Source organism: Eulemur rufifrons, chromosome 6, assembly GCF_041146395.1.
Source record: "Eulemur rufifrons isolate Redbay chromosome 6, OSU_ERuf_1, whole genome shotgun sequence".
Classification (NCBI taxonomy): Eukaryota; Metazoa; Chordata; class Mammalia; order Primates; family Lemuridae; genus Eulemur; species Eulemur rufifrons.
Genome location: NC_090988.1, coordinates 49,165,482 through 49,185,250, shown reverse-complemented (window position 1 = coordinate 49,185,250; position 19,769 = coordinate 49,165,482). Strand labels below are relative to the sequence as shown.

Here is a 19,769-nt window from a genome sequence, read left to right as displayed (position 1 = left end):
CCAAGATCCTGCCTGTGCTGTCCCAGGGCAGCAGCGGAGCAGCTCCTTGGGCTCCTATCCACAGGCCAGAGAGAAATCGCACCAGCATGAAGATAAATGGCAAGGATGCTCAGCCAGGGATGATCGCTCCTCTAAGGAGAAATCAAGTTTTTTAAAGGATCCTGATGCCACTCTGCCTGCCCAGCAACGGACACTAAATTCACTGTGGCTGCCCCTGTAAAAACCCTCTCTTCCTGACCTCCCAGATCATCCGCGCGTGGGTAACAAGGGCTGACCGGGCCAGAGCTCTGCCTGCACACCTCCCCGAAGGGCTTCTGAAGAATGGCCCTTGGGAGCCCTTCTCGGGCAGCAGGAGGTGGCCTGGAATTCTGCACTTGCTCTGAGAAGTGGAACCTGAGCTGCCCAAGGTGCCTGGGGAGCACAACTCCAGAGCCCTCTCACCTCTGCCGCAGTCAGGGCCCAGGAAACCCAGGAAGCAGTGGCAGGTCCCAGAGATGCAGTCGCCGTTGCCATAGCAGTTGCTGGGGCAGTTATCCACCGATTCTGGGAGGAGAAAAGAGGAAGAGAGCTGAAAATAGAATTTCTTTACCTAAACAGAGAGCCCAGGAATCAAGCCTTAGGGTAAGCAGGGACCACATATTTGAGCTATTCTGGCCCAGTCACTGAAAGGAATCAATAGAGTTACAATTCTACGTTATTTTTACTCTTACTGATGTGCATCTCAACTGACATTAGGAGATGTGTTCTGGAAAATGCTTTAAACAAATTTTTATAACTCAAATTTGTACCTATAAAGGCATTAAAAATTCTTCAGCTAAAAACACCGAGAGAAACCGTTTACCCTGCTGACAGTGGTTATCTGTGGGTGGTGAGTTACTGAGCGATTTGTGTAGTCTTCTTTACACTTTTCTGTATTTTACGTTTTCCTCATAGTGGGCTGATAGTCCATTAATTTGTTTTTCGTAAAGCTACTGGGCCTTTGCAAATCCATCTCTTCCCTCCTCTGGTTTTTCATGTATCTGTCCAGGCCCCACCACCTCTCATGGGGGCTCCTACAGTGGCCTCTCAGCTTTGTCCTCGCTCCATCCTGATGCATTCATTGCATGGCAGCCTGAGCAATCTCTTGGAAACGAATCTGATCCTGTCACTTTCCTGCTGAAAACCCTTCCACGGCTCCCCATTTGCTAAATTGAAAAAATCGAAAGGCACAGAAGTTTTCTTTCCTGTTTCCTTTGTACTATCTGCACCCCCAGAATCTGCTCCCATGCCCACTTTTTGCAGGGATGGCACTTTCTCTAAGTCCTCCTAATACCTTTGGGATATATTCTGTGTGACATTGGCAAGGAAATATAGAATCAATTCCAGAAAGATTTTAACCAAAAATTAGAAAATACTTTGTAGCTCCAGTTAGTAAACCTGCTATCTAGGAAATGTATGCATTTGGAACAGCTCATTTCTCAATGATGCTGGATGTGGAATAAAGCAAAGAAGCAACTATATACTGAATGCCTTCTTTGTGCCATGTGTTTGCACAAAATTTATCTCATTTCATTGTCACCGTATCTGACAAGCATGTATTGTTATTCTTATTTTATTAAAAAAAAAAAAAAGAGGCAGCTGAGATAAAGGAAGTGACACACTGAAGGCCACAGGTACTGAGTCACAGAGGCAGGACTGGAACCCAGGCGTTTGGACTCCACGCCTGGTCTTCTTCCATGACACTATGCTATCTGGGCCTTGAAGGAACTTATTCCAGATCTGTGGAGATAGGGTTCCCTCTGTTCCCTCAACTTACTTTCTGTGTACTGACAGAGAAACCACTCTGTGACCCAGCCATCTGCATTTCTCCTGCAGTCTTGAGCCTAAGCAGGGGCCTTGAACATTCCCAGGCATGATAAAAGTGTTTAGGTTGCTGCCCAAAACACTGAAAGAAGCTTGTCCCAGCCCTGAGCCAAATTCCTTAAACGCTCATATAAACTCCATACCTGGTACCCCTCACTGCAGACACACCCCCTAGGTAGCACTTCCCTTTCTCTTGCTGTCTGCCCAAGGGTTGCTGCAGCACTGTGTAAGCAAGTCCCCCTAATAAATGTTTTAGACTGATCATCTTGGCATTTAGTGGGACTTTATTTTTAATCCCAGCTGACCCTATCTCAGGACGGTTTGGAGCACACCCTTGGAACTCCCCTGTAGCTGCTTTTGGGGCAACTCTAGCTGTGGGTTCACTGGATGAAATAGTGGGACATCGAGGCCCATGCTGAAGGCAGCAAAGGATCAGCTGCAGGGCAGAGAATTCTATAACTTTCAGAGCTTGCAGGATCCTGGAGACGTGCAGCCCAATGCTCTCCTTTGATAGAGAAGGAAACTGAGACCCAAAGGAAGGGCAGTGACTTCCCCAAGGTCTCAGAGTGAGTCAGTGGAGTCAGATTTGGAAGGAGAGGAAAAGGTTAGTTAGGCAGGCAGAGTTAAAGATTCAATCTGTTGTCTTAGCTCACAACTGTAAGTCATGAAGCCAAGATTAAAGCCCCTGTTAAATGAAATGTTACCATGTAAGACACAAGGCTTGCCTATATGAAGTTTGCAGCTTAATTTGGGAGAACAAAATAAGAAGTGAACGGTCACCTGGGCAGCAACATGGGGCACAGAAAAAGCTCTGCCCAGAGGTAAGGAAGCTTGGTTTTGGGGTCCATTCTTTTAGTACCAGGCTCTGTGACCTAAAGCAACTTCCTTCCCCTCTCTGGGCCTGACCTTCCTGATACGTAAAATGAGGGTGAATGGCAGAGATGATTCCCTGGGAGTGCTTTCTGTTCTAAAGTTCTGTGAGTGTGTAATTAATTAAGAGATTACATGTGAAGAAAAGGCTTCCAGACGAGGGCACCAAGACTTCAATGGAGCAAAGCACTTAAGGGCACTACAATGGCAGCTGGAATGGGGGTGACATCAGAAGAGGGAAGGCTTCTCAGAGGAGAAGGGCTTGAAGAATGGTTTGATGATGGACAGGTGGAGGAGCTGGCATTTACAGCATGGTGCACTTCCAAGAGAGGTGTTTCCCCAAAGTCTTCCAATGTCAACTTGAGAACTATTTTAAATGTTTGGGAAAATGGTCCAAATGTACGGTTCCTTTTGTGAGTGGGAAATTCCACTCACTTGGTGTGGTCCCTGCAAGTAGTGTTTACACTAACACAGAATTAAGAATAGGTTCTAATCCAGCACATGGTCTCATTTCAGGGCAAAGTGGTCTGGGTCCCAGCAGAGCGAGGCTCACAGGCCAGGGCCCCGAGCATCTCTGCTCTCCATGGGCTTTGCCTGGAAGAATCTATGTTCCTAAGGCCTTTAAATCAGTAGTGGCTTCCAAAGCACTGTTTTTATAAAGAATCATTTAGGGAGTTTCATTTTGAATATTCTTTTTTAAAAATAAGAATTTTGAGTAAAGTTTAAGGCAAGATACTTTCCACTTTAAGCTACTGGCTAACTGTACAATCAGAGGGACAGTTCCACCCACAGTGCTGCAGAGAAGTACAGGACAGAAAGGCAGATGGCCCAGTGTCTACGTCTTGTTCTGCTACGGAATGGTGGTGGATCCCTGGCCATGCCACTCGGTCTTTCTGTGCCTATTTCCTCATCCTTGCATTTGCTCATCCCACACTTCCCTGCTTGGTAACTCCTAGTCCTTCTTTCAAATCCAGTTCAAATGCTACCTCCTCAGAAAAGCCTTCTGGACATTTTAAACAGGCTAAGTTACTCCCAGGGTTTGGGAGTAACTTTTTCCCTCGCCCCTATTAAAGTATCATATAGTCTACTTTGTTGACTGTGAACTCCTTGAGGACAGAAACTGAGTTTATTCATTTATGTATTTGCCCCGGTATTCAATCCAGAGCAGGGTCTCAATAAATATTTGTTGCTATCACTCAAAGAATTCAACCAGATGATCTCAGAGATCCCACCCAGACCTAAAATTCTATGGTTCAGTCCTTCTCAAACCCAATGGTATAAAATATGTCTCCTAATATAATTACCAGTTGCGTTTTTAATAGGATAAACTGCAGATAGGTGTTATATACTTTTTAGATTCTGACTGACGAAGTCTGCAAGATGCAAACCTGTTTATCATCTGCCAAAAAGCCTTCATAGTGAGAAAGCGAGGACAGCATATTTTTGTGACTTAGACTAGTGTTGGTTACTAAATCTGACAGAATAGAAACCTGTTGGCTACAAAACTTGCCCCAGGCTGTTGGTGTCAGAGAAGGCAGAAGTTTTAGGAGACATGAAATAATTTGAAGATGGCAACAAGGTATTGGAAGGGAGACATATGGAGAATATTTTATTTTGATAGGATGTTCATGTGTATAGTTTTTTTCTTCCACTTGGAGGGATTTCAACAATTTGGGGGTCCACGTGAGAGCTCAAAAATAATGAGTTTTTGCTGACCAGCTATCTCTATGCTGAAATCTAAGGCAGAAGTGACATTCACTGGCTTGAAAAGAGTGTGAACTTTACTGCATAAATACATTGTACGTTCCCAACTAGTGTTTGGTGAAGTTTTTCCCCCATGGTCTCTCCTGCTTTGCTCATGTTCACACTGCAGCTGCCTTCATTTAGCAGGAGTACCTTTAGATCTGCCTTGCATTCAAATTAAAAATTCAGCTGCCTATGAATAACGGATTTTCATAATTGGGTATATGGTATGTTGTAAAACAGGGGCCTTTCCTCTAGCTTTTGTTTTTCTATTTCAGCAGTGGGCCCTGGTAGGAAATTTGATTTTCAGGAACTTGTTTTTCCTTCCATCAGCATTAGAATGCAGAGTTTAAATGTTTCCTTAGTTCATTCTCTGGACATGTGTTGTGGGTGGGCGTGTTCTCTGGATGTTGAACAAAATATCGGTCAGAATACCAAGGGGCAAGAGCAGAAGGAACAAGAGACGACAACCATTCTTCTCAGAGGAGATGCAGGGGTCAGACAACCACGGGTCGGGGAGGGGGCGTCTCAGGGAACCCAGCGCAGGGCCCCTTTTGCCTGCTTACTACTCTTTTCCAAAAACAAATCAGTAGCATTGTCGTGACAAGGTGAAAGATGATCGCAGTTGATAAACAAGTCCTCCTGAGTCCGGGGTTGATGTCTGGGAAAGCCTGCCTGTATTTGCCAACCTGTGGTTTTCTTTTTTGAAATCCCGAAGCATCATTTTGTAGGAGACAAGGAGAGACCACGGAATAAAATCCTGTATGGAGGAGGACTGCCAGGGAAGTCCAGTTGCCTACTGGACTCCTGTTTTGCAGGGGCAGCGACCCTGGAAAAGAGAGGGTAGCTTCTCCTCCATCAGCTCGCCATGGCATGGGCATACCTGCCTCTTGCCCTGGCCTGAGCAGGCAAACCTCTGTGGTCCTGGGAGCTTGATGTTGGACCACAGCAGCAAAGACAGAAGAAACCAGCTGTGTGAGTGAGGCCAGGGCCCACTCACCAATCTCAGCCTCTCCTTTCTGCTCATCTTGCACTTATTCCTCCCTGCCAGACCTCCTCTATGTCTTGTTCCCCTGTGATGTGTCTAAGCTAATAGAACCCTGCATTTACTTCTGACACCTCCTTCCTCTATTTCTGTTGTCTCTCCTTAAGCTGTAAAAGTGAATGTCAGGAACTCTTTGGAGCACCTGGCTGAAGTACCAAGGTCTACCTATCGCCCAACAATCTTCTGATGCCTCCTCCTGGCTGCTCTGTAGGATAGATGATGATGCTACGGGTAAGAAGAAACTTCTATTCCAGGACAGCCAATTGCATGACTGGATATATTACCTTGACTGCAGCTAGTGAAATTTCTACTTTAAGTTACATCTATTACCTCTTCTTTGTTCCTGAAATAGAAGGACTGAGCTTATTATTGGTAACCAAAAGAAGAGATGAAAACAAACTAGATAGCATGGCTGGGGTTTAATTCTATAGTAACCCAAGGGTGAAGGAATAGTCCAAAAGAGACCCTCTCATTCCCTTCAATGGAACTGTGAAAGGCATATCATATACTAATTTAGTCTTTATAATAATTATAAGAAATAGGTATCTTTGCTACCATTTTGTAGCCTCAGATGGAAACTGGGAGATGAAGTCACTTCCTCAAGGTCATATAGCTGAGAAGGGTGAATCTTGTGTATGTTCTATATGCAGCCAAAGTTTGTGGCATATGGCTTGGACCAAGGTATGGGCTTTGGAGCCAGGCTAACTGGATGCCTTTGGATAAGTCATCTCTATATATCACTTTCCTCATCTGTGAAATGGGATTAATAATAACACCCACCTCAGAGAGTTATTTTGAAAACCAAATAGGGTAATGCTGTGTGCAAAAAGGTTGGCCCAGGACCTTGCAGAGTTGGTATTTTTGTTTTAAGGAAGGGCCACACATGCCTTCCATTTGTGAGCTAAAAGAACATTCTGACTTGGTCTAATGAATCCAAACAAGGAAATGTGGGTTTCTGAGGGTAAACATACACATACTCCCCCACATACACAACACATAGAAACTCCCCATGGTAAAAACAGGAAGGCAAACAAGCAATGCTTCTGAATGTGAAGAAGGCAGGGTGTTTGGGTAAATTTTCTCCTGGGGGAAAGCACTGTCAAAGCAAATTAAACCTGTTGTCTCCCAGAAGCCCAAACACAGGCAAACTCATGCCAACATCTGAAAGAACTTTTCTCCCTGTGTACTCTAGATTGGCACTGGGCAGGTGCCAGGTGCTGGAAAGCTGTTCCATGGCCTGTGAGGTGTCAGTCCCTGTAGGTGTCCCAGCTTTCTATGCAGATGATGGAATTCAAAGGCCTTCAGTCTGCGACAGTCTAGGTCAATGCAATGACAAAAATTTGACAAAGCCCCTGAGAGCCTGGGCTTAAAGCCAGTTCCATATTGGCATTTGAACTGGGAGATCTGTTTTCAGTCATACTCAGAAGTCTACCAACCACTATTAAGAGCAGCTCTAAGGAGAAGTCTAGGGAAAAGATTGTTTCCTCAATTATATCCAGTCTTGGTTCTTTGTTAATTATTTCTCTGGGGGCAAATCAAATTTCACCAATAAGACTGTGAGCTCCTTGAAGACAGGCGTCCAGTCTGGTTTTCCAAAGAGTCTGTGAGTACTAAAGACAAACCAAGTCCTCGATATTTTTTGGATTGATAAACTAAGTAGGAATACAAGGGGGAAATAGAGAAAAGGGGTCAGAAAAGTGAGCACAGCACATCAATCAGATTCAGGAGAAGAGTTTGGCAGCCAACAAAGCTATTGCTTCCTTGTCCTATATTTTTAGATGTATGATGCTTAGAATAAACAGAGTGATAGGAGACTCAACTTTGCATTGCACTCAGACCATATTTAGAGTTCAGGAGTTCACATGTGGAAGCCACATTTAAGAGACTAACAAGATAAACTAGAACACATTCATTTAAGACCAACAGAAAGACAAGAGAGCTTGAAACCACATTTCAAATAAAGAATTCTTGAAGGAAATGGGAATTTTGCTTACTAAAGGGGTTAAGCTAAATGACATTTGTTTTAAAATATCTGAAAGGCTATTATATGAAATAAGGATTAGACTTCGCAGCCCTAATAGGTTGACCTAGGTCCAATGAATAAGGACTATAGTCCTTGGGAAAAAGACTTGATTCAAAAGAAGAATGAATTTTGTAAGAGAGTCAGAGGTGAATACCACTCACTACACTGGGTTACATTCTGTTTATGTGTATGTATCTGCCCACATATTATAAACTTCTTGAAGGTAGGAAATGTGTTATTTATCTCTGACTCACCAGTAAATATCATTTCTTGACTCAAAGCAGGTGTTTAATCAATGTTTGTTAGCTGAACAACTAAAATGAATGGACTACATGATCTATAAGGTCCTACATTTTCAGTCACTGGATGTATTCAAGGGGAGAGCAAATTATGACTGGTGGGGATGCTATGGGGGTAATGAAAAATACAGTATATAGCATTTTCCAAGCCTGACATCTTATGACTCTATGAGTCATGGTATATAGGAACATACTTGGACTGTGCCAAAATACTTAAGTTCCAGCCCCACTCCTGCCACCAACTAATAAGGCGACTTGGCTAAGTCCCTTCTTCTCTCACGGCCTTTCGTCTACAAAATTTATTAAATTTATTCAGCAAACATTTACTGAGCATCTATTCCGCTTGGGAAGCATTCTAGTGAAGTGGACGGCTCCAGTGATCTATCAGGTCTAACATCCTGTGAACTAATGACTCCAACCAAATTGCCAGTACTTAAAAAATTATACAAACAGATGAAAGAGCTGATGAACGGATCATCATGTTTATGGCCCCGCGGTGGGGGAAAGTTTGCTGTTTCAGGGCTGACTTTAACTTTTCAAGTCTCCCTGCTCTGTCCTCAGATAATCGGCATCACATTCTCATCCAACCCGGGAAAGGAAACTCAGGCGAGTCACGGAGACCGAGGCCGCCTGCATGGGGACAGGGCTGGAGAGGGGCGCTGGCTGGCTGCCCCTGCCTGTTGGCGGCGAAGTCCCCAGTCGCGGGAGTGCCACTGTTGGCTCGGCTCTGCAGCCTTCCCAGAACTGCCGTGTCCGTGAGCACGTGCCAGGGAGCCCACTGACACGCTTCAAGTGGCGAGGTCACTGACGAGTGCCGTGCTGCTCAAGACGGGCCTTCAAAGTGGAGGTGAGCGCTCAGTGTTTGGAGCCCGAGGGTCCGCACACCTTCACCCCTGCAGCTGCTGAGGAGCAGTGCTCTGCACCACCCAGCCTGAGCAGCGACCTGGCGAGGCTTGGTGCCGCCCCCTCCCACTGCCCACTGCCGATTGGACCAGGATGAGCACCTGACCCAAGCAGAGCCCGCGCATAGGCTGCGAGGCGCTCTGTTACATAATGCTGCGCAGAAGTTCTGGGCCAATCAGAGTTCCTCTCCGGTATTTGAACTAAAAAATACCCAGGGAGTGAGGCATCCGGGATGGGGAGCGGGGCCAAGGCGGGTGATGGAAGGGGAGAGGCCGGAATTAAGAGGAAGCAGCCCTGAGTGAGGAGAGGCAGCTGGCCTGTCAGCTGAGACTGGTGACTGGAGCTGAAGCCCAGAGAGGGGCAGAGACACCACAGCAAGAGGCCAGCATGGCCCACGGGGGAGGAGAAGGAAGGACCCTGGAGATGCCCGCATTCCCAGAAGCTTTTCAGCGCCTGTTTTTGTCCCAAGCCACAGGAAATCTTTCTGAACAGACTTCACTGCCACACTGGCTTTTCTCTGAGGTTGCTTGTGTGTGTTTTGCTCCTTGCAACTGAAAGAACCCTAACACATCCATTCACCTTGGTACTTCATCAGGATCTACCTGATAGCTCGCAGGCTTTGATGATACCTGTAAAGTACAGAACTTAATATTTTTAAAGCATTTCCACATACAGCTTTATCTGATCCTTACAGTAGCTCTGAAAGGAGGAAGGGGAGGTGTTACTACTTCCTTTTTTGTAGATGAGAAAGAGAAGACACTGAGAACTTGCCAAAGTTCATGCAGCTAATAACTGACAGGGCTATTAAAATCTGGATTTCTGCTTTTACCTGATCTAGGGATTCTTCCACTATACCACAATTGCCAATCCAATGAAAAAATAACATGATGATCCCATTCTTTTTACCTCTAGTCTCTAGTCAGTTATAGAGTCAGGACTACACAGAGGATGTTGCCAGGGCCAGTAGATTCCAACTAGTATCTATTTTGGTTTTGTTAGTTAAAATTCTGGTTTTAAAACACACCTACCAGCATTCAAAAACCAAAATGCAGCTCTGGCACTCACAACTGTATCATACTTAGATAATAATATTGATTCATTTATTCATTGATAATTCATTCATTCAAACTCTATTGACTCCACTGTGCTGATACTGTCAGGAGGACCCAAAGCATGGTCCTTATTCTCAAGGAGCAGTAGAAAGGTGTTAGGCTTTGGAGTCAGGCAGATCTGGGCCTGAATTCCAACTCTGTTACTTCTGAGGTTGAGACAGAGACAGTCACTATATCTGAGTCTTAGTTTACTCGTTGGTAAAATGAGAAAACCACTTGCTTTACCCACTTGTGAAAATTAAATAAAACCACCATATATTATACATGCACCTGGTACATAAAACTTGCTCAGGAAATATTGGTTTACTCCTGTATAATCACAGTGATTTTCAAACTTTAGCCTGTCTCAGTTACCTGAAGGCTTGTTAAAACATGGATTTCTTGGCCCTACCCGCCAGAGTTTCAGATTTAATAGGTCTGGGGTTGGGTCCCAGGTGATGCTGGTATCTTTGGTCTGGGTACTACTTTGGGAACCACTGGTCTGGAAGAAAGACTGAGACTATTACACACAGGTCTGTAAAAACAAGCCAGAGGGGGCTGAAAGATCTAAACTATGCAAGAATGCAAAAGAGCTTGTGGACCAGTTCCAAAGAGGAGGGCTGGGGTCCTCCAGGAGGTAGCATTTGAATAGCTCTTAAAGAATAGGCAGCCTTTTGAAATGCAAAGCAGTTCTGGGCATGATGGGGGTCAAGTAAGAGCCAGATCCAGAATAATCACTTTTGCTGCTCCCACGCAGTGACCTGCTGATCATCATGCCAACTTCATGTCGAGTCTGTCTTTGGGACAAATTACTTAAGAAATCAGTTTTTTTAAAAACTCAACTCAGCTGCGGGCTAGAGAGTTCCATCTAATGAGCATCGCTTTGTGTTGAATTATTCTGTGATGACAGACAATGTAGGAACAGAAACAGGCTCTGAGGAGGTGGGTGGGGGGAGCTGCTAATTATTCTCTAATCATTTATCCAGGCTTGTCACCAAGCTCTCTGCTGCTTACAAACCACATAGAAAATCTAGTCCCCCCTCCTCCCTTTTAAGTCAGCATGTCCAGGTCTGAAAATGCACAAATCTATGTAAAGATGACCTAGATACTTGCAGGTTAAAAAAAATCTCCACATTGGCCTGGGCTTCGCTTGTAAAATGGAAATGTCCAGGCCATGTTACCTCTGGCCTGGACCACTGCATCAGCATTCTAAGTGGACTTCTGTCTCCAGCCCTGTCCCTTTCAGTATGTCCTGTATGTGCAGGTCAGAGCTATCATTCTGGAATTAAGTCTCTTCAGGCCACTGATAAGTCCACTGTTCCTTGTCATCTGCAAACAGGAACCCTATGGACACTTTTGTTTGCATGTTGTTTTAAAAAATTCAAATTAGTTGCCAGAATTTTGAAAACAGGAGATTTCAAAGGAAAAAAATCTTAATGTTGGCTTTAAGATATTTATTTTGATATTTTAGCATTTGTTAAATATCAAAAAAAATTAACAAATTGAAAGACCCACCATGGCAACAATCTTCTCTCATTCATGGGAAGCCCAGACCCTGTGGTCAGCCTCAGACCCTCTGCAGCTTCCTGCACTGATGCCACCTGCCTGGCCCCGAGGCATCCGAATATACCACCCGGGCCTAGAGCAGTGTTTTCCAGGAGTCACTTATCTGGGTTCTGCCTGTATGCTGTTGCCATATTCACATACCATCTGTCCTATTATTCACTTAGCATTTTTTGATTCATTTACTTTCTTAAAGAAATGTATTTAAAATAGAAATTCAGTATCACTATAAAATAATGATTTGATAAACCTAATTCCATTTTTTCCAGTTTACTAAAATTCATAATTCTGGAGATAGAGTCTATGTATAATCTAAAATAATCTTGAAAATTATACTTTAGGAAACACTGGAGAGGAGAAAGCCCCAATTTTTGAACCAGGAAATTAAATCTCCAACTTCCCTTTTCAAAGGTCTTCCTCATGTCCTCTTTGTGCTACTGCCAAATTCTCCCCACTCTCACCTGAACCCACGTCCCTTTTTCAGCCTCCCTGACTCAGCCTACGCTGATAACTTTACCTGAAAGTCACGTTCCCTCTTATCCACTTGTCCAACTCCTACTGATTCTTCAAGTCCAATGTAATTTTTTTTTGTTGTTGTTTTTGAGATGGAGTCTCACTCTGTCACCTAGGCTAGAGTGCCCTGGTGTCAGCCTAGCTCACAGCAACCTCAAATTCTTGGGCTCCTCCTGCCTCAGGCTCCTGCCTCAGGTTCCTGAGTAGCTGGGACTACAGACGTGCACCACCACACCCGGCTAATTTTTTCTAATTTTAGTAGAGATGGAGTCTCACTCTTGCCCTGGCTGGTCTTGAACTCCTGACCTCAAGTGATCCTCCCGCCTCAGCCTCCCAGAGTGCTAGGATTACAGGTGCGAGCCACCATGCCTGGCCTAAATATTACCCCTTTCATGAAGCTTTGTCAGATTCTTCCTAGCAAGCTAGAGCTCTCATCTGAATTCTAATGGCAGTTTCCTTCCATCTTTCACTTCTTATCTACTGGTTTCTACTTTGCAGTCTGGTTATTTATGAGTATGGCTGTTTTCCCCTCGTAGACTGCAAACTCCTTGAGAGGAAGTGATCCATTTCTGATTCTCCCTCTTATCTGTTCCGCCCCAATGACTGGTACACTGCTTTGTCCGGAGGAGCTGCTCAGTCAACACTTGTTAAATATCAAACGACAAAGGGCAATTTGCAATTGATTTCGTATTTTTTGGTGTGTTCAGCCTCAAATCCTAAGGCTGGGCTCTTTCTGTGGAGCCTGGACTGCTTACATCCTTGCTGATTTCTTTTTCTGAAATTTCCTTTTTATGAATTCTTTCCAGACCTGAGGCTTCACTGTCATCTCTCTTCCTCTGCCTGTTATTATACATTCAGCTAGACACTGTACTGGGCTCTCTTCTCCCAAAACAACACTAACCATGTGTTTGGGGAGCATGCAGTAATAAAATTTTGCAGAGCCTCAATTCGTTGCTCTAGCAAGAGCTGCCAAGATGGCTTCTTTGAATTATGTACCTGAATTACTTCTATCAGGATATAACACAATAAATTGATTAGCAAGATGGATACATTCTCCGGCTCTAGTGGATTTTTCTTTACAATAATTATAATACGTGTTGGTCAGCTGCACAATGATTTGAACAATCTTTCTTTCTTATTTATCTACTAGGTAACACTCAACATAATAACTTGGGTCTATAACTTTGGGCCAGAGGCCAAGTTGGACTTCTGCTTGACACCAAATCCTATTAGAGATCATGGTAATGTAATTAGATGTTCAAGTTAAATATTTTATAGCTGTTCTAGCCACCTAGACAGATCACTCCCTCAGCCTCTAGGCAGAAACTGCCCAGTGGCAAAAGCCATAGCTACATATCTTGCAAGGAATTGAGAAATAGTTGCTGTTGTGAAAAGTTTATAGAGCCTTCTGGCTACTTCTGACTGCCTGGTAGCAAGCAAGACTTTAAGCCACCATTGTACTGGGTTATAATGCAAATATTAGCCCCTGCCTGGGCCTGGCCTGAAGGGGAAGTCGCCCCAGTTCCCTGACCAACGAATGGTGGCCTGTCTATGTGCCAGGGCTGCCTGCTGTCTACGCAGTGAGAAGCCTGGATGTGGTCTGTCGCTCCTGCACTCAGCTGTCTGCATGCACCTGGGCGAAGAGAGCCTGGGAGGACCCTTGAGTGCTAGAGCTCAGCCCCTGCGGCTGGCCAGCCTCCCTCCAGGTCCCTGGTTCCTTCCCCTTGTCCAGTGGGCTGGTGTATGAGCGCTGACCCGGGCATGGCCAGCTGGGGCCTTGTCTCCGTTTGCTTAGTCTCCAGCCCACCCCTCAGCACCCCAGGGCAGGATTGTGTCTCTGGCATGATTTGACTTCCCATGGCTGAACTCCTTCCACCGCTGAGCATTACTATGCCATCAGGCAGACCTGGGTTTGATTTCCAGCTCTGACTCTAACGAGCTGTGCAACCTTGGGCAAACCATTTAGTGTCTCTGAACTCTGGTTTCCTCACTTACCTGTCTCATGGCGGGGCTGGAGGGCCAAAAGAGATAATGCGTGTGAAGCACTCCGTGGGGCCTGCAGTAAAGTCTCATCCGTGGTAGGTAAAAGGAAACCAAGTCAGAACAAACAAAACAAAGCAAAACCGTTTGAACGTGCCAGTCAGAGGCTGTGCGGAATAATGGAAAGGGCACAGGCTTACAGGCTTCTGAGTGAGACCCTGGGGGTTCTAATCCTACTCCGCCACCTCCTGTGTGACCTTGAGCAAGTCATTTCACCTCTCTGTGCCTCGGTTTTCTTGTCTGTAAAACAGGAATGATGATAAAACCCCGATACACAATAGGTATTATAGTGTCAGCAGCTGAAAGACTGTAGATGGGGGCTGTGGACCCTTCTAAGTGGGTTAGTTTTGGTGGCTGTCCCCTGGCTGACCTTAGCTCACTCCTTCTTCACTAGGGGCTCCAAGCATGCTGGGTAAGCAGGTGCACGTGTACTTTATGAAAACAGGATAAGAGGGAGCCCGGCTCTCAGCCTGGGAAAGCAATTAATGCTCCAATACTGTCTCCACACAGTACTGGCTTACGTCATTAAGACACAATAAGTCCACATGAGATTATGTTTCTCCTGCCTGCGGGAGACACCATAACACACTGGGATGTGTCCACATGGAGGTATTCGGGATGCTGAATTCTCTTCTCCTTTCAGCTATTTCTAAGACATGGACAACGGTTCATAGACATCACTCCCGCTTGCTGTGAAAAATGAGTTTTAGGAGTCCAGCACACTCTTAGAAACCCCCCTGGGGCATTTCCCATAAATTCCTTTCACACTGGCCAATGCCTAGCATCTTTCCTCTGCTACTGTTCAGCCTGAACCCCGTGTGCTGCCCGTGACCAGGGAGGCTGTTCTGATGACTGGCCTAACCCGTCAGGACAGCCAGGGTCTGGGCCCAGCAGGCGAAGGCAGAGCACACACAACGGAGAAGCCACGGGAGCTGCAACCTGCTCACTGTTCACTGTTCAACTGAGGGCGATGGGGGGCTGATGTGAGGCTTGCTGGGTCTTGGGGCTTCTAAAGGATGTAACAGAAAGCAGGAGAAACAGATCAGCACCCTACCAGGGGACCGACGCCCCCCCTGGGGGGCTTTCCACTGCTGGTGGCTGGCCAGCGCTCGGGAGGACGCAGGTGCACACCCCTCCAGAGCAGGTGGGCCCGAGGTGGCCGCTGCTCTGGTCCCCTGATGGTCTGCCAGGCTCTGACTTTCTGAAGGTTTGGGGAGAGCAGCTGAGTGCAGCCTCTCTTTCCTCTCAGACCCTGGAAGATCCCAACCTTCACACTCAGCTGCCAGGACAGTAAATGAAGGGGAAGGCTCCGGGCAGGCTCACTTTCAGAAATATCCTGGGAAAGTCAGAGGAGTGCTGGAATATTAGGCCTCTCATTCTTCCCATCTAAACTTCTTTGATTCCTAGTGCAGATCCAAGTCTTTAATAATAAAGTAAATGAATTTAGACACTAAACAAGGTAACAATAAAAGCAATAGCCATCACCCCCACCACATATCCTACTACGTGCTAGGCGGTGTGATAAGCACACTAATCTCATACACTGCTTCATTTAATGCTCATCCCAGATTTTAAAAAGTATCACTATCCCCATTTTTCAGATGGGAAAATGGAGGCCTAGAGAAGTGAAATGGCTCACCTGTGATTGCAGAGCCCCAAATGTTAGGCCGCCCAAACAGCTAGTTACTGAAAACCTACTGCGTACAGGTGATTAACAGATTTAATTGCTCCATTCTCTGACCCCCCAGCATGCTGCCCAAGTTTCACAACGGCTCAGGTGCAACTGCACTGCAGTTAGTTATCTCCACTCGCCTCCTCACGGTCTACGCACTTGCAGGGCCAAGGTGGGCTCTGCGTCCTTCTGCAGCCCCCGCTCCCAGCTCGCGGTGAGGCCAAGAGCAAATGCTTCGTCAACAGTCAGCTGCGATACAATGAAGGCACAAGGGCCCCAGACTTGCACGACCTTTGTGTCCCTGGGGAGCAGCACAGTGCTTTGCATACACATGCATACACACACACACAACCAACATGTATGTTTTTAAATTGACTTGCTTTTTGTCCAAATTAGTAGAATTAGGCTTAAAAAGGTAAAATATAAGTTTGGACGATTGTGTGACTTTTATAATTGTGTGAAAACAAATATGAAAGAGGAATTTGGAATACCAATCATATTGACATCTATTGCACCCTCAGTGGAGAGCCTGCTCCGAATGCTTTGTATGTCTTAACTCATATAATCCTCATAAGATCTGGGCCTGTCATCTTGGCTAAGTCTGCTCTATACTATTACTAACAAGAAGTGGTACAGGAATTTGAACCTGGGTACTCAGCCTCCAGAACTTATCCTCTGAACCATTACGATAGTGTACGGAAAGGTTGCTAGCCTGTCTACATGCTCCAATCTCCGCAGTATCCTTAGTTTGGGTTATTCTGGATAATGAAAGCTTAGAAAGCACAGACTCTTACAGGAGTAATCCAGCATTCCACCTAAATAAGTGTGCAGTAAATGCAGGATGTGAAACTTTCCCCTGAATAAAGCATCCAAGTGAACTGGGCTGAGTGAGAAGATGTAGAAGTTCCTGTCACTACCTCCAGTGGACACTTTCAATATCCTTTCTTCCTTGACCTCTGTAGCATTAAAAATGTTTTTTCCCCTCAACCAAAGTAACATATAGATACAGTTTAAGAAGTCAAAGAATACTATAAAGCTTACCATAAAAAATAACAGTCAGTCCTCTGTTCCACCCACATACCTGAATGTCACTCTCGACTCTCTTTTGCTATTTCTTGTAGAATTTACTTCAATATTTCCAAATAATGTGCTTAACAGTGATTTTTTGACTAATATTTGATATTACTACTACTTCTGTCCATTGCATTATCTACTACTTCTGACCAATATAATCTAATGAGAAAACATCACTTTTTGCTTACTTAATTTCCTGTATTGCTATTAATACCTCTACCCATACCCAACAGATCTATAAAATCCCTCTGAAATAGAATTTTCCACATAGTCAAACACACCAGGTCATCTCTCTGACCCACTGCTGTCTCCTGCCTGGAGCTTCTGCCCTGCTGCAGTATGGTCAGGTTGTTTTCTAGGCCTGCTACACATCCATCCTTTGGGCCTTCTCTTCACTTCTGTCTTGACTGAACACCTTGTTTCCAGGGCCCCACCTTCATTGACTTACTTTATCATTTTGGTGGAGTGCATTTTCTAGTAGCTTTCTGAGAAAAGGTGAGTGGGAGGTATGATTTTGGAACAATGCATGGCTGAAAATATCTTTATTCTACTTAGACTTGATTTAGTAATTTGGGTATAGAATTTTAAATTGGAAATAATTTTCCCTGAAAATTCTTAAGGACATTCATCTTCAGGCTTCTCACTACTATTGATAAATCCACTGGCATCTGCTTCTAAAACTCTTTGCATGTAACCTCTTTCCCCCTTGGAAACTTTCAGGAAGATAAGTGACTTTTAAAAAATTAACTGGGCTGGGCACTTGTCATCCAGAAACCCATGTCCCTCAGCTATGGGAAAAGTGCTCGTATTGTTATTACTCTGTGTTCTTCTATTAGTCAGATCTTAGACTTGATGAATTAATCCTTTTATTTTCTTACCTATTTTCTTCTATTTCTCTTTAGTGCACAATCCTCTCCATTTTTTTCCAACCCATTTATGGGAATTTTATTTCAACCTTCCTATTATTAATGTTCAAGAGTACTTTCTTATTTTCTGATTGTGTACATGTTCTTGTTTTATAGAGACAGTAATATCTTTTCCCTAATATCTTGACAGATTATAGTTTTTTTTCTTCGAAGTTTTCTTCTTCTCCCTGCATGGTTTTTATTTTCTTCTTCTGTTTTTCCTTTTTTTTTTGTCTTTTCTATTTGGTCTTTTTCCTACTTGCTAGAAGGTGTCCTCAGATGTCTAATGATCCTCTGAGATCTGTTCATATTTACGAGCGAGATACCAAAAAGCTCTATGTCAATTGCTGACTGTCACTGTGGGGGTGATATGATGGGGACCCAGACATTTTGTGGAGAATCCACAAAAGGTACTGTCTATGAGGTTTTTTTGGTCCCCCCAAACAATTTATTTTTTTCATCTCTTTCCTTATAGAGGAGACATGATATATTTGGCTGTCAAAAATGGGGTCTAGAAGTACCGTTTACAAAATTTAGTATATACTTATTTCCTTTGTGTTCAGTATGGTGACTCTCCCCTGCCTCTCCTATGACTGGTGCCCTGAATCTGGAACCCTTCTGGTTGATATCTCTACAGGACAAACCTCTGGTCCCCTGCTAGGGTGGGAGAGGGGAGTCACCTGTCTGAGATGAGAGAGGAAACCTAAAGGTTTAATTGCTGCTGCTTCCATGTCACATAGACCTTGAATCCATCCACGTTTCCAGCTCTGTGCCTCGCCCTTGCCTTCGCTGTTGCTGAGGTTTTCTGTGAGTCTGCTTCTAATTGATATCTCAATCAGCAGGGGCTCCGAACTCAGCTTCTCCATGCTGCTAACTCCATCCACTTTCTGTTTTCCAAAAGTTCAGTGACATCTCTTGCTGGCTGTTGTCTCTTATTCTGTTTGTCCTTGTGGGTTTATTCTTGTTTGTTTCAAATCATTACTCTCATTATAGTGAGACTCCATGGGGGAGATAAACGTACCAGCCGACTGCAAGCTCCTCTCAACAGAATTTGACATGATTTTCTAGTTCCTCTTTTCTGAAGCTTTCTCTTCCCTCAGCTTTAAGAACAGCACACTTTCTGACATTTCTACCACTCCAGTCACTACTTCTCATTCTCCTTTTCTGGATCTTCCTCTACCTATTAAATTTTGGTGATTCTCAGCCATCTGTCTTAAACCCTCCTCCCTTCTCATCTAGCTGTCCCTATCCAATTTTTTGAGGTCTTACCTTAGATGTTGCTTACTCATTATAAACCTTCCATGACCACCATACCAATTAGGTTAGCACTCCTTGTTAATGCACCCCAGACCCCATACTTTTCCTTTATAGCACATCACAGTCACATTACTGACCAATGTCTTTCTCCCTGGATAGACATCAAGATCCACCAGGGCAGAGTCCCTGTCTGCTCTGTTCGTGATGGTAACTACAGCCTGAGCAGAGTACAAGGCAGGTAGAAGATGCAGAAGAAACACATACTGAATGAATACATGCTTGCAAGAATATTATGAATGAAAGAATGAATGAAACAAGTAAGAGAACTACATTTAAACCCAGGCTTTCCAAGTACTTGCTGTGTGATCTTGGACCAGTGAAAAAACCTTTCAGAAAAACGCCTTACCTTTTCTGAATGTCAGCTGCTGCTTCTACTAAGTTGGGACAATAATCCTAGTACCATCCTACTTACTGGGTTGTGAGGATCAAAAAGAAAAAAAAAACCAAAAAACTGTATGTCTCTGTGCTCAGTAAGCTAAAAGTCTTATATGAGGTAAGGGATTATTACTGTCATGGTAAACTCTGCTACACAGAAAATTCTCATCCATTTTGGGCATAGGGATGCAGGAAACAGAACGGCAAGCTCAAGTTTTCAAATCTCAGGATTCTTTAAAATATTCTTTCTTTCTTAAAGTGAATCCCCACTAAGCCTTCTCTGTACCCTCTAATGCTAGGCATTCAAGAGCTAGAGACCATCTGGGATCTCTTCTTTCACCTCAAGCAAAGCTGGTTTAGAAAGCATAGTAAGCCTTCATGGTTAATGGTTTTAACTTAATGAAATTCTTTAAAAAAAACAAAAACAAAACAATAAAACATATTTGAAATATTTATACACGTACAGATGTGTAACAGAGAGCTGAAGAAACACA

At 44.3% G+C, this 19,769-nt stretch overlaps 1 protein-coding gene across 1 annotated transcript in view; it reads right to left on the bottom strand.

Moving 5' to 3' along the window:
* The window catches only part of TENM4 (teneurin transmembrane protein 4), a 431,057-nt gene that overhangs the window by 142,670 nt on the left and 268,618 nt on the right, over window positions 1–19,769 (bottom strand). The window contains exon 10 of the mRNA XM_069469155.1: window positions 442–543. Within this exon, the coding sequence (XP_069325256.1) occupies window positions 442–543 (102 nt within the window). The remainder of the gene's footprint in view (window positions 1–441; window positions 544–19,769) is intronic.